Source organism: Pipistrellus kuhlii, unplaced genomic scaffold, assembly GCF_014108245.1.
Source record: "Pipistrellus kuhlii isolate mPipKuh1 unplaced genomic scaffold, mPipKuh1.p scaffold_m20_p_10, whole genome shotgun sequence".
Classification (NCBI taxonomy): Eukaryota; Metazoa; Chordata; class Mammalia; order Chiroptera; family Vespertilionidae; genus Pipistrellus; species Pipistrellus kuhlii.
The window spans coordinates 11,741,392-11,756,406 of NW_023425405.1; the positions used below are offsets into that span (position 1 = coordinate 11,741,392).

General features: G+C 43.9%; 1 protein-coding gene across 8 annotated transcripts in view; it reads right to left on the reverse strand.

Annotated features, from left to right (window-relative positions):
- Positions 1-11,941, reverse strand: part of TNPO3 (transportin 3) — an 87,445-nt gene extending 75,504 nt beyond the window's left edge. For 2 of the 8 annotated variants that reach the window (XM_036426501.2, XM_036426515.2), the window contains exon 1: positions 11,192-11,938. In XM_036426501.2, coding sequence (XP_036282394.1) covers positions 11,192-11,311 — 120 coding nt within the window. In that variant the 5' untranslated portion in view covers positions 11,312-11,938. Of the gene's footprint in view, positions 1-11,191 lie in introns of all 8 variants that reach the window. The other 6 variants (XM_036426509.2, XM_045576671.1, XR_006740697.1 and 3 more) reach the window with 5 other exon arrangements.
- Between the last annotated feature and the right edge of the window lie 3,074 nt (positions 11,942-15,015).

The following is a 15,015-nucleotide window of genomic DNA, read 5'->3' on the forward strand; positions in this document are numbered from 1 at the left end:
CTGCATACTGATGAAAACCCAGTGTGTTTGGGACAAGCATTTTCTTTTTCTTTTCTTTTTAAATTATTATTATTATTTTTAAAAATATATTTTATTGATTTTCTACAGAGAGGAAGAGAGAGGGATAGAGAGTTACAAACATCAATGAGAGAGAATCATCGATCAGCTGCCTCTTGCACACCCCCTACTGGAGATGTGCCCGCAACCAAGGTACATGCCCTCGACCAGAATCAAACCCGGGACCCCCAGTCTGCAGGCCGACGCTCCATCCACTGAGCCAAACCGGTTTCGGCTTCTTTTTCTTTTTCAAATTTAATAAATCTTTATTGCTCAGATTATTACAATTGTTTCTCCTTTTCTCTCCCATAGCTCCCTTCCACCCAGTTCCCACCCCACCCTCTGCCCTTTACCTCCCACCCCCGCATTGTCCTCATCCATAGGTGTATGATTTTAATCCAGTCTCTTCCTGCACCACTCCACACCCCTTTCCCCTGATAATTATCAATCCACTCCCTTTCTTTGCCCCTGACTCTATTATTTTCACCAGTTTATTGTCCCTCAGATTTTACATTCACTTGATTTTTAGATTCACTTGTTGATATATATGTATTTGTTGATCATAATTTTTATCTTTTTTCTTCTTTTTCCTCTTCTTAAATACCCTTCAGCATTTCATATAACACTGGTTTGGTGGTAATGAACAGATAAGAAAAAGCTAAAGAGCTTCCAAGTATGCAAATAAACCTAACCAAGATGGCTTCAGCCAAAGAGAGCAGGAGGGAGGTGTTTCTCCAGCAACGGAGGAAGCCAAGCTTTATGTGCCCTTCCATTCTGAATGATAACTTTGCTGGGTAGAGTAATCGTGGTTGTAGGTTCTCGCTATTCATCACTTTAAATATTTCTTGCCACTCCCTTCTGGCCTGCATAGTTTCTGTTGAGAAATCAGCTGATAGTACAATAGTATGGGTGCTCCCTTATAGACAACTGTTTTTCTCTTGCTGCTTGTAAGATTCTCTCTTTGTCTTTTGCCCTTGGCATTTTAAGTATGATGTGTCTTGGTGTGGTCTTCTTCGATTCCTTTTGTTTGGGGTTCTGTGCACTTCCTGGACTTATAAATCTATTTCTTTCACCAGGTCTGTTCTGTCTTTTAGTTGTTGTTTTGAAATTGTTGTGCGAGGCAGCAGCTTAGGTGCTTACCTAGGCTGCCCTCCCCTGCTGGCCTGATCACCCACAACTGCCCTCCCTTGCAGGCCTGGTCCCTCCCAACTGATGGTCAATTTGCATATTACTCTTTTATTAGATAGGACAGAGGCCTGGTGCACAGGTGGGGGCCAAGTGGTTTGCCCTGAAGGGTGTTCTGGATCAGGGTGGGGTTCCTGGGTTAAGGGCCTGTGGTGGTTTGCAGGTTGGCCATCCCCCCTGGCGACCAAAGTGGAGGTCCTGATATCTGGGATTTATTTATCCTACCTAATAAAAGAGTAATATGCAAATTAACCATCACTCCACAAGCCATGCCCACCAGCCAATCAGAGCAAGTATGCAAATAAACCTAACCAAGATGGCTTCAGCCAAAGAGAGCAGGAGGGAGGTGTTTCTCCAGCAACGGAGGAAGCCAAGCTTTCCACCTGCCCTTGCCGGCCTAAGCCTCCACACAAAGCTACAAAGTTTCAATTAAGGAACTTAAACAAATCCAAACAGAAACTGCTGTGCCACTGAGCAAGCAGGAGGCTTGGCTCTGCTCAAGGCTACAAAGTTTCAATTGTAGAAAGTAAATATATCCCAGATACCAGGGCCTCTACTTGGATTGCTGGGGGGCGTGGCTGGCCTGCAAACCACCACAGGCCCCTTGCTCAGACTGCCCCACACCCCAAGGGAACCCTCACCCTGATCTGGGACACCCTTCAGGGAAAACCAGCTGACCCCCACCCGTGCACCAAGCCTCTCTTATCTAACAAAAGAGTAATATGCAAATTGACCATCACTCCAACACACAATATGGCTGCCCCATGTGGTTAAAGATCCTGCCCCTATGTGGACACAAGATGGCCAGCAGGGGAGGGAGTTGAGAGGGATCAGGCCTGCAAGGGAGGGCAGTTGTGGGGCAATCAGGCAAGTAGGGGAGGGCAGTTGAGAGGCACCAGGCCTTCAAGAAAGGGCAACTGAGGGCAATCAAGCCTTCAGGGGAGGACAGTTAGGGGTGACCAGGCCAGCAGAGGAGGGAAGTTGGGGGCAAATGGGCTGGCAGGAGAACAGTTAGGCATCAATCAGGCTGGCATGGGAGTGGTTAGGGGGTTATCAGGCTGGTAGACAGAAGCGGTTAGGGGCAATTAGGAAGGCAGGCAGACAAGCAGTTGGGAGCTAGCAGTCCTGGATTGTGAGAGGGATGTCCAACTGCCCGTTTAGGCCTGATCCCACCCCATCACACCTCTGCTGCAGCACCAGCCTTGGCCAGCTCTGGTTACCTGAGCCTCAGGCGGCCCCGGGCAGATGGGCAGCCACCATCCAAGGCTTGCTTGTGCCTTGGGCAGGCCCAGGGCGGCTGGGGGGCTGAAGGGACTGGCAGACTCCAGAGGGGACTGGGCGCCACCAGCTTTTAGGGCAGGGCAGTCAATTAGCATATTCTCTGCTTATTGGCTGTGGGCACTGCCATCTTTGAAACAGTGTGAGGTTCAATTAGCATATTCCCTCTTTATTATATAGGGTTGACTTCAGAGAGGAAGGGAGAGAGAAAGAGAGATAGAAACATCAATGATGAGAATCACTGATTGGCTGCCTCCTGCATGCCCCATATTAGTGATCAAGCCCACAACCTGGGCATGTGCCCTGACTGGGAATTGAACCATGTGAACCATGACCTCCTGGTTCATAAATCAACAACCTTTGAGCTATGCAGGCAGGGCAACATGATAAGTTTTAAGGGTCACTTGACTGGAAGATGAGAGCATAAGCATGAAAAAAGCCTAGCTTTTCAAATAAATCAAATCAATGACGGCCATTTAGTAGAGAAAAATCAAAGCTCTATATTTTAAAACTAAAAAATCAAAAAATTCTAGAAAGAAAGATAAATAGGAAAGAAATTTGAAGGTGATACTCCATGACCCATGACCTTCCTAATATTCAAAAGCAAATTTCCCAAGGATATGATTAACCAAACATGTAGAAACCACCTTAGTCAATCAAAGAAAGATATGATTTCATTTGATTTATGCTTTTTATCTTTCCTTTTTGGTTTTCAGACTAAACTATAAAACTTTTGAGGTTACCTATAACCCAGAGATTTATCTCTGTAAAAGTAGTCTTGTAGTCTCCTCCATAAATCTAAATTACAAGCTGAGAAGAAATGAGTAGCATAATAATTAACCTGTAAAAAGATGGTCTTATCCTGGCCAATATGGCTCATTTCATTGGTCGTGTTCCCCTGCACCCAAAGATTGATGGTTTGATTCCCGGTCAGGGAATATGCCAGGGTTTCAGGCTCAATCCCTGGTAGGGAGCGTGCAGGAGGCAATCAATCAATGTTGCACTCTCACATCGATGTTTCTCTCCATTCCTCTCTAAATAAAATAAAATAAAATAAAATAAAAAAATCAATAAACTATTCTTTAAAAAAAAAAAAAAAAGATAGTCTTTCCTTCCATGGCTTCCCACATTGTCTACTAATTTTGGTTATCAGAGGTAGACAAAGTAAACCACTAGTGTTCAGATCCATCTCAAAATAATTTCTTCCTTTTAAAATACTTTGAAGGTATTGGTGATATCTGTCTACGACATAAAATCATGCCCCTAGGTCGTTTCCAAGAATTTTGATGAGAAAAAAGTTTAGAGTAAGGAGTATGGATTCTTTAGAAAACGGCTGCTTTATATAAATATTAGTGAAACAGAAGAGAAGTTAATTCACAGCATTAATAATCTATATCCATATTATAGCTTTATATCAAATCTATTGTCACCAGGTCATTAGAACTATACTAAATGACTCTTAAGATTAGTAAAATGTAGGATAGAGGGAAATAAGGATAATAATTCTGCAAAATGTGTATTCCTCAAAGTGGTTTTTAAACAAACCAGGCGCCTTAACCAATCTGGCTCAGTGTATAGAGTATCTGCCTGCAGACTCAAGGGTCCCAGGTTTGATTCCAGTCAAGGGAATGTACCTTGGTTACAAGCACATTGCCGGTAGAGGGTATGCAGGAGGCAGCTGATCAATGTTTCTCTCTCATCGATATTTCTAACTTTCTCTCCCTCTCCTTCCTCTCTGTAAAAAAAAAAAAAAAAAAAAAAAAAAAAAATCAATAAAATGTTTGTTTGTTTGTTTTTTAAAAAAACAGGCAAAATCTGTTCCTATCCACTTAAAATTCAAACTAAAACAGACTTTTGGTTTGGAATGTCACTTAATGACTACTTCAAGAAAATTTATTGAGTCAAAAAGTTCCTTTCTGCCAGACGGGGTATGGCTCAGTGGGTGAGTATCGACCTGTGAACCAGGAGATCGCGGTTCGATTCCTTGTCAGGCACAGGCCTGGGTTGCAGGCTCAATCTCCAGTGTGGGTTGTGCAGGAGGCAGCCTTAAAAAAAGTTCCTTTCTGTACCCAAGTCCTTCAGAGTATAAAAAGAGGGCAATATAAAACTTATAAAGGTTGTGCTTTGCTTTTTAAAGCAAGAATGGAAAGACTAAAAACATCAACACCGGAGGCTGAATAAATAGTTTATTTTCAATTATCTAGGAATTTGGCAGGGAGTAGCAGCAAAAATAAATGAAATTATAAAGAAATCACCCTTTGGAGGTGCCTACAAGCTGCTAGTCATTCAATAAATGGGGTGGGCAAAAGTATGTTTACAGTTTTGAGCATACAATACAGTGTATTATAATCATAGCCTGCATGTCTTTTTCCATACAAACAACTGTAAACCTACATTCGCCCATGCCATATTTTTAAGAACCTGTCAGGCATCTTAATCCTTCCTTTCTTTGTTAAAAATGTTTTTATTGATTTTAGATAGAGAGATAGAAACATCAATGATGAGAGAGAATCATTGATTGGTTGCCTCCTGCACTCCCCCTACTGAGAATTGAGCGCATAACCCAGGCATGTGCCCTGAAAGGAATCAAATCATGACCTCCTGGTTCATAAGTCAGCATTCAACCACTGAACCACACTGGCCAGGCAATGGTTTCTTTCATTATAACCATGGTTTATAACTTCAACTACAGATATCAGTTTATATAAGCAAATAAAAGGATCCTACAGTTGCCCTCGTGCAGTAGCTCAGTTGATTAGAACTAGTCCTAATCCATCAAGGTTTCAGGTTCAATCCCCAGTCAGAGTACATACAAGAATCAACCAAAGAATGCATAAATAAGTGAAACAAATTGATCTTTCTGTCTCTTCCTTCCTCTCTCTAAAAATCAACCAATTAGCCCTAGCTGGTTTGGCTCAGTGGACAGAGCATCGGTCTGCAGACCAAAGGGTCTTGGTTCGATTCCGGTCAAGGGCACGTACCTTGGTTGCAGGTTCCTTCCCAGCCTGCGCCCTGGTTGGGGCTCATGCAGGAGGCGACCACTCCATGTGTTTCTCTCACACAGATGTTTCTATCTTTCCCTCTCTCCCTAAAAATCAATGGAAAAATATCCTCGAGTGAGGATTAACATATATGCTTACATACATATTGTACATACATACATGAAATTAAAAAACCCTACAGTCAGTCTACCAAGTAAAACAAAATAAATGCAATTAAATAAAGTCCTCTAAATATTCAGTGTGGGCAGAAATGACTTTCAGTTAAAAAGAATCAGTTAATACCTAAAGAAGAGAGTGGCATTTAGGCTGGGCTTTGAAAGTTGGATTAGTTTCTTCATTTGAAGAAAGCATTGGGAAATAATAATAGTAAAAGCACAGAGTTAAGTAAGAAAGAATAAAAGAGATCACAATATTGGCAAAGGTGGCATCCTCCCTCCCCAAAATCATATGCTTACTATGAGAGATACTACAGCTATCTGAATGCTGGTGGGAAGGATCCTGTAAAGAAAGAAGGAAATGCAAGTGAGACATAGGATAACCAAAAGATCAAGGTTCCTGCCTTAGCCATAGTGGATAGAGAGTCAGCCTGTAGACTGAAAGGTTCGTGCAAGAAGCAACCAGTCGATGAGTCACTCTCACATCAATGTTTCCTCCCTCCCACCCTCTCTAAAAATCAATGGAAAAATATTCTCAGGTGAGAATTAACTAAAAAAATAAAATCAATGGGAAAAATAGCCTTGGATGAGAATTAACCAATAATAATAATAATAATAATAATAATAATAATAATAATAAATCAAGGTTCCTGAGAATTCAGAAAACGAGATGCAGAGCACCTATATTAGGAGAAGGGAGAAGCAGTTAAAAATACTCATGCTGAAATTTTACCAAATCAGAGGTGAAGGGTTGATGGTATATTTAAGAAAGTGGTCAGGCTGGATGGCTCATGGTTGGGCATCAACCCATGAATCAAGAGGTCATTGGTTAGATTCTGGTCAGGGTACATGCCTGGGTTGCAGGCTCCATCCCCAGTAGGGGGTGTGCAGGAGGCAGCCAATTGATGATGTTTCTCTCTCAGAGATGTTTCTATCTCTCTATCCTCCCTTCCTCTTTCTCTAAAAATCAATAAAAACATATTAAGAAAAAGAAAAAAAAGAAAGTGACTAGAATGAAAGACTATGGAATCCAAGCTGGATAAAGTAAAGACTGAATAAAGAAAAGTAGGGGTGTCGTCAATGGAATAAACTAATGCAGGGAATTCTGTTTAACATGACTGAACACATCAGTTTGCCCCAGGTCTCTTTCAAAAATTCATTAAATCCCTGGCTGGTTTGGCTCAGTGGGTAGAGCACCAGCCTGTGGGCTGAAGGGGCCTGGGTTCGATTCTGGTCAAGGGCATATGCCCAGGTTGAGGTCTCGATCCCCAATAAGGGGAATGCAGGAGGCAGCCGATCAATGATTCTCATCATTGGTGTTTCTATCTCTCTCTCTCCCGCTCCTTTACTCTCTGAAACACACACACACACACACACACACACACACACACACACACACACATTAAAATCCATTAAACTCAGAGTAAAGAGTTAAAACAAAAACAAAATAGGGCAGGTTAAGGGGGTGGGGAAATCCCACAAGAACAGAGAATGGAAACATGATTGATAATAATAAAACTGTTGAAACTAGAAAGCTAATGGATGAGTGTTAAGTGTCTTAGGAGGTCTGAGAAAGCTGGAATAAGTCTAGGAGCAAGGAGGGAGGATGGGATGAGAATGCCACAAAGGGACAAACTAATTCATAAGCAAAATCCCAAATAGGCTCAGAAATTAGAAGTACCATGTACAGCAGAAACACAGGTAGAACAGGAAACAAAGGAACGAGTGGGTTCAAAATCTGTATAAACATATTCCTAGATTTTCCTCCTGACTGTGAGCAGCCCGGCTACTATTCTCCCACCATCACAGAAGACTCAGGTTTACTTGGGGAAGACTGCATTGTGACTCTGGACTCCTGAACAACAGGCTCACATAAAGGTCAGGGCCAACATACTGAAAATGGGTGATTAGATTAAAGCCAAATACTTAGTGAATCCACCCTCTAGCTCTGTGGTTGACAAACTGCTGCTCACAAGCCACATGCGGCTCTTTGGCCCCTTAAGTGTGGCTCTTCCACAAAATACCACAGTCCTAGCTCATTCTCCACCTGCTACCAGCGTTTATAATCCCCAGGCAGACCAGAGGACTTCTCTCAGAGTAAAAGTGACCCAAGAGAAAGACAATGAGAGAGAAAGGGTGAAGGTTCCCTTCTCGACTGCCCAACAAATGAGGGAGTAATCCAAGAAAAGACCATCAGATCCAAAACTTAGCGCATCCAACACAAGAAAGAAGTGAAAGGAATACCCTAGGACAGTGGTCAGCAAACTCATTAGTCAACAGAGCCAAACATTAAAATACAACGACTGAAATTTCTTTTGACAGCCAAATTTTTTAAACTTAAACTTCTTCTAATGCTACTTCTTCAAAATAGACTCTCCCAGCCCATGGTGTTTTGTAGAAGAGCCACACTCAAGGGGCCAAAGAGCCACATGTGGCTCGGGAGCCGCAGTTTGCCAACCACGGCCTTAGAATAGTGTTAAATTGAAATCCCATGACAATAATGACGCAACATAGTAGAGAGCAACAATTAGAGAGCCAGATTTGAGCAAGTTTGTCAAACTTCATGATGAAGTTTGTAATGAATTACTACAGATACATAGAAAAGAAAGCAAATGTGGAAAGAAAAAAAAAAGGCAAAATTTTCATGAGAAAAAAAGATGCACAAAATGGGAAATATTATCATGATATATATGCTACATGGTTTAATTCACAATGTGTATTGATTTAACAAAAAAAGTAATATAATTATGTTTGAGAGAATGAATGAAAGGAAATGGAGGGAGCCTAAACCCTCATCTTTCATAGGAGAAAGTCTATACATAACTGCTTTTTCATCCTAGGGAGTTTTCTCGTAAAATTTCCATTTACAACTTTTTAAAAAAGTTTTTAAAGTTTAGCTTTAATATTAAGTTATAAAAAATAAAATTTTGATTTTTTATAAAAATTAAAATTACATAAGGCTTCAAAAATAAAAACTACTATATGAGGTTACCTGAGATTCTTGAGCCAACAAAATATCTGAGTTAGTGATTTGGGGACCTGGTAACGTTTTAATAATGACAAGACCCAGGGTGTGAGTGTGACCAGCTGATTGAGAAAGAGAGGTAAAGAAATGAAGAGGCCCATATGTTAGCTGAATTGTCAATCCAGATGCTGACACCGCCTAAAAATGGTATGTAGCTGTGCTAGGTATTTTCCAGGTCCACACTACCACCCTTTCTATCATTTTTTTCTACCCTAATATACACTCTAGCAACAGGTTCCCATGTCCCCTAGCTCTGGTTAGGTTTTCCCACTAGGGAATTCTAGGGACAAGACATTTGGTCAAGACATTTATTCCTCCAGCTTCCTCCCTGCAAAGTCACCTCATGCTAGCTGTGTCCCTTCAACCAAAAACTACCACTCATCTCAAGGTAGCCAACTCCATACTCTTGAGAATTCAAGGAACCACTCTCTCTCCTATCCCTTCCAGCCTACAAATATTAACAATTTGGCTACAGGTTACAACACTACCTCTTTAGGTGCCACATCTTTATAAAGTACCTTTAAAAAATAAAGCCTCCTCAAATTATCCTATTTCAAGTGTGCCAACTGTTCCTGTTTGGGACCCTGTGTGATGAGGTCATAGGATGACAGCGGTGATAATGATGTAAGGTTGTAACAGAGGGTAGTGTAAAGTAATAAAACTGACTACCATTTAAATAATAATTACTAACATATTTTGAGTCCTAGGTTCCAAGAACTTTTCTTGGTAAGTATTAACTCATTTAATCATCACAAGCATCCTATGTGGCAGAGATTTTTTTATGTTTCATTTCCATATACCAAAGCTTCGCACAGTCGCTAGTACATGGTATGTACTCAAACACTGATTTAAAATACACACAGCAATAAGCAGGCTTAATAGGGAAGAGCTGACTTTTGGCATAACGTAGCATTTCTCCTATTTACTTTAAAAACTCTATGATAGTTAAGGACTTGTCAGTCCCCTAACTAAACAGTAAATAAGACCACATGTGAATGATTTTCTTGTGTAACCCACAGTGACACTTATTTCTTTATCTTCCCATGAGGTTATCCAGCACGTGGACCGCCACCTGTTTTTTAAGTATAATATAAAAATTATAAATTTTAAAATAATATTCACTTGCAGCCTAGGGGCTGGTTTAAAAGAGTAGAGTACCTTTAAGTACCAATTATTAGTTAAAAAAAAAAAGAAAGAAAGGAAGCCGAAACCGGTTTGGCTCAGTGGTAGAGCGTCAGTCTGTGGACTGAAGGGTCCCGGGTTCGATTCCGGTCAAGGGCATGTACCTTGGTTGCGGGCACATCCCCGGTAGGGGGTGTGCAAGAGGCAGCTGGTCGATGTTACTCTCTCATCGACGTTTCCAGCTCTCTATCTCTCTCCCTTCCTCTCTGTAAAAAATCAATGAAATATATTTTAAAAAAAAAAAAAAAAGAAGAAAGAAATAGCCAAAACCGGTTTGACTCAGTGGATAGAGCGTTGGCCTGTGGACTGAAAGGTTCCAAGTTCAATTCTGGTCAAAGGAATGTACCTTGGTTAGTGGGGTGTGCAAGAGGCAGCTGATCGATGTTTCTAACTCTCTATCCCTTCTCTCTTCCTCTCTGTAAAAAAAAAATCAATAAAATATATTTTTTTAAGAAGAAAAGAGGGGCAAGATTTTTAACAAAATTAGAAATAAAAAATGGTAAAGTCAGCAAGTACACACACACACACACACACACACAGCAAAGGTGAATACAAAAATTAGATAAGAAAACGTAAGACCTGTGCATCAAAGAATGCAGAAATACAATAGGTATAAAAAGTTGCAATTGCACGGAATTATCAAAGCAGTTACGCTACCCATATCTTATAAAGAACCGAAAAGACAAGGCGGGAGAACCAATATGCAGCAAACGAGAACTGCAAAGATTTTCCTGAAATCGGCATTGATTTTTTTTTTATCTTTAAATTATCTTGCACTCCAAAACACAGGCAACCATTCACGTGTACAAGAATCTAGACATCTGAGAAGTTTCGAGAATAATGAACTCAAACTAGAGTGAAACATCAGCAAGAACAGTGAGGTGTAAGTTACGACGGGGCAGGAATTGCCAGACACAAGACTTGGCCACCGAGCCGCAAGTGGAAGATAGAGAATGCCTTAGGGCTGGATCTGGTTGAAGGAAGACAAAACGGAAAAGCACGGCCATGTAAGAAGCAAGTAGCACGGGTAAAACTTAAAAGAGGACCACATGGTTGCCACAGTCCAGTGTGGGACCCACTCATCAGTTTCCAGGAGACGGGGAAAGGGCCGGTGCGCGGCCGGCCAGCTGTTCCCAGTTTCCAAAAAGCCGCGCAGCGCGCTGCAGCTCCGCAGCCCCACCCCGCGGGAGCAGCTCCTCCCCGAGGAGGATCTCACGAGGCCCACGGCGGGTTCGGGCTCCGGCTCCAGCCTCGTTCGCACCCCGCCCTGGCCCCGCGGGGCAGAACGGCCTCTCCGGGCCCCTCACCGAACGCTGCAGCTCCCCAAGCCAAAACGAGGCGCGCTCCTTTCCGCTGGGATCCGGGTCGTGGTAAAGCGCCTGCACGGCCTGGTACACGAGCTGCAGGGTCGGCTTGGCTCCTTCCATGGCGGCGGCGGCGGCGGCGGCGGCAGTGACGGCTCTCGCTCTTGTCCAAGGCTCCTCCGGTTGCTCCGCCTTCGCCCTTCCTTACTGTGTCGGCCACAGCCGCTCCCCGACTGGCGCCATCTCTTCTTTGGCCGTTATCAGGGCAGAGGGGTTCCCGGTGGAAGTTGCCCCTCGGAAACAGAGGTTAGGTCGTATTCAGGTTCCTGGCCCTTTCTCCGATCCTCCCATGAGATTCCCCACTCCTGAGTCCTGAAGCCGGTGCTCGCCTCTTCCACCCACGATTGGCCCCCAGAAGTCCGGCCCAGCACCACACACACACCCCACGCAGGGTAGCTAAACCGCGTTAACCCGGACCGGAAGCGGCAATCCGGATACCTTTGGCACACTTCCGCCCGGTGCAGTGCAAAAGGCCTCCTTCCCCGCACTTCTTTTCAAATCTCCCCGCCCTCTCCCGGAAGTGGCCCTGCTGGGCCGGGAGCCGGAAAGAAAGTGCTCGCAGGCGGTTCCCTCGGTTCCTGGCGTCAAACTGGAGCCTTAGCACTGACTGGTGTCCCATACCGGAGCCGCTCTCCCCTTCTTGGCAATGAATCGAGGTGTGTCCTCTGCCTCCCGACTTCTCCATCCCTCTCCAGATAATCCTTTCTGACTCAAGTGGCCAAAACACGTCAGTTCAACAACCATCGGAGGCGTGCCCACTGTCCTGGAAATCCAATGGCTTCAGACAGGTTTTCTATGCTGACTAGTGAAGGAGACAGACACATAAATAACTGCGGAACAAACCTGAAATTTGTTTAAATGAGATAAATCCAAAAGGCCTATAGTTCCTGTTCAGAAACCTTTTTCGCTAAGTTTTTACAACACCAAAGGGTATTTCTTTCTGTTGCTCAGGACATTCTGAACTCCAGAGTATTTGCATACCTTTAAGGTCATTCCCACATTGAATTGTATTTATGTGTATTCCTTTCTTCCATATTAAATATTAGTGGTCTAACAATACTCAATTCACAAAAGAAAATAAAGATACTGAAATCTGTACTACAGAAGGAATCTGGGACAAAAGGCAGTAGTATGTTAAAGGATTTCCCAATATTCTTCTATTCCTTTGCAATATAAATGCTACTATATGATGGATGCTTAGAAAATGCAAAGCACTTTAGTTACAAGATCTCAATTATTCCTTTAACACTGAACCAATTAAATCCCCATTTTAAGAAATAAGATGGTAGTAATGTAATTTGCCCAAAGTTACACAGTTCCTAAATGAAAGTCAGCATTTGACTTTAAATCAGTCCCTATTACTCTGTCATCTAGTTGGTTTCTGAATTGATACTTTCAAGGGATTGTCAAAAGTGTTGTTGCACAGAGTTGATATAATTCTGGAAAAGAAAAGAAACTTGATATTTTGGTTACCTAATTCATCTATTCATTAAAAAAAGATTTAGTAGGACCACCTTGGTCTCTGCCCTCATAGAGTTTATAGTATATCTAGAGGCCCGGTGCACAAAATTCGTGCACGAGGGCTGGGGCGTGGGGGTGGGGAGACGGTGTTGTCCCTCAGCCCAGCCTGCACCCTCTCCAATTTGGGATTCCTCGAGGGATGTCTGACCATTTAGGCCCGATCCCACCGGATGTAAATGGGCAGTCGGACATCCCTCTCACAATCCAGGGCTACCGGCTCCCAGCTGCTCACCTGCCTGCCTTCCTGATTGCCCCTAACCACTTCTGCCTGCCAGCCTGACCACCCCCTAACCACTCCCATGCCAGCCTGATTGATGTCTAACTGCTCCCCTGCAGGCCGTTTGCCCCCAACTTCCCTTCTCTGCCAGTCTGGTCACCCCTAACTGCCCTTGCCTGCAGGGTTGATTGCCCCCAATTGCCCTCCCTTGCAGGCCTGGTCCCTCTCAATTGCCCTTCCTTGCAGGCCTGGTGCCTCCCAACTGCCCTCTCCTACTTGCCTGATAACCCACAGCTGCCCTCCCTTGCAAGCCTGGTCCCACCCAACTGCCCTCCCCTGCTGGCCATCTTGTGGTGGCCATCTTGTGTCCACATAGGGACAGGATCTTTGACCACATGGGGCCAGCCATATTGTGTGCTGGAGTGATGGTCAATCTGCATATTATTCTTTTATTAGATAGAATAGAGGCCTGGTGCACAGGTGGGGGCCAGCTGGTTTTTCCTGCAGGGTGTCCCGGATCAGGGTGGGGGTTCCCTTGGGGCATAGGGTGGCCTGAATGAGGGGCCTGTGGTGGTTTGCAGGCCAGCCACACCCTGTGGCAACCCAAGTATCTGGGATATATTTACTTCCTACAATTGAAACTTTGTAGCTTGGAGCCAAGTCAAGCCTCCTGCTTGCTCCATGGCAGTAGCCTTTTCTTGTTTACCTTCTATAATTGAAACTTTGTAGCCTGGAGTGGAGTCTTAGGCCTGCTGGGGAAGGGAAGGGAGCTTGGCTTCTTCCGTTGCCAGAGAAACCCAAGCCTCTGTAGCCACAGCCATCTTGGCTGGGGTTAATTTGCATATATGCTCTGATTGGCTGTGAGTGTGGCTTGTGAGCAGAGTGATGGTTAATTTGCATATTACTCTTTTATTACGTAGAATTTCAAAGAAAGATCAGCAATTCAATACAGTTTAAAAGTTCTATGAATATCCACAAGCAAAAGAATGATGTTATATTACCTTATACCAGATACAAAACAAACAAACAAACAAACCCTAGATCCTAAATGTAAATGCTAAAACTATAAAACTCTGGGAAGAAAACCTAAATATATTTTCATGACCTTGGATTAGGCAATGTTTTTCTTAGATATGAAACCAAAAACACAATAATAAGAGAAAAAATAGATAAATTGGACGTTAAAACTAAAAACTTTGGTGTGTCAAAGAACACTTGAGAAAGTGAAAAGAGAACCCACAAAATGAGAGAAAATATTTGCAAAACATATATCTGACTAGAGGCCTGGTGCACAACATTTATGCACAGGGCAGGGGGTGTCTCTCAGTCCAGCCTGCACCCTCTCCAATCTGGGATCCCTTGAGGGATGTCCAACCACCTATTTAGGCCTGGTGGGATTGGGCCTAAATGAGCAGTCGGACATCCCTTTAACAATCCAGGACTGCTGTCTCCCAACTGCTTTCCTGCCTGACTGCCTTATTGTCCCTAACCACTTCTGCCTGCCAGCCTGATCACCCCCTAGTCACTCATCTGCCAGCCTGATAGATGCCTAACTGCTCCCCAGCCAGCCCATTTGCTCATAACTGCCCTCCCATGCCATCCTGGTCACCCATAACTGTCCTCCCCTGCCAGTCTGATTGCCTCTAACTATCATCCCCTGCAGACCTGGTTGCCTCCAACAGCCCTCCCCTGTAGGCCTGGTCACCCCTAACTGCCCTCCCTGCTGGCCTGATCACCCACAACTGCCCTCCCCTGCTTGCCTGATTGTCCACAACTGCCCTTCCCTATAGGCCTAGTCTCCCCCAAATGCCCTCTTTGCAGGCCCAGTCACCCCTAATTGCCCTCTCTGCTTGCCTGATTGCCCACAACTGCACTCCCCTGTAGGCCTGGTTTCCCCCCCCCCCTCCCAGCAACTTCTCTCCCGTGCAGATCTGGTCCCCCCCAACTGCCCTTCCCTGCAGGCTATCTTGTAGTGGCCATCTTGTGTCTACAAGGGGGTGGCCATCTTGTGCCTTGGAGTGACAGTCAA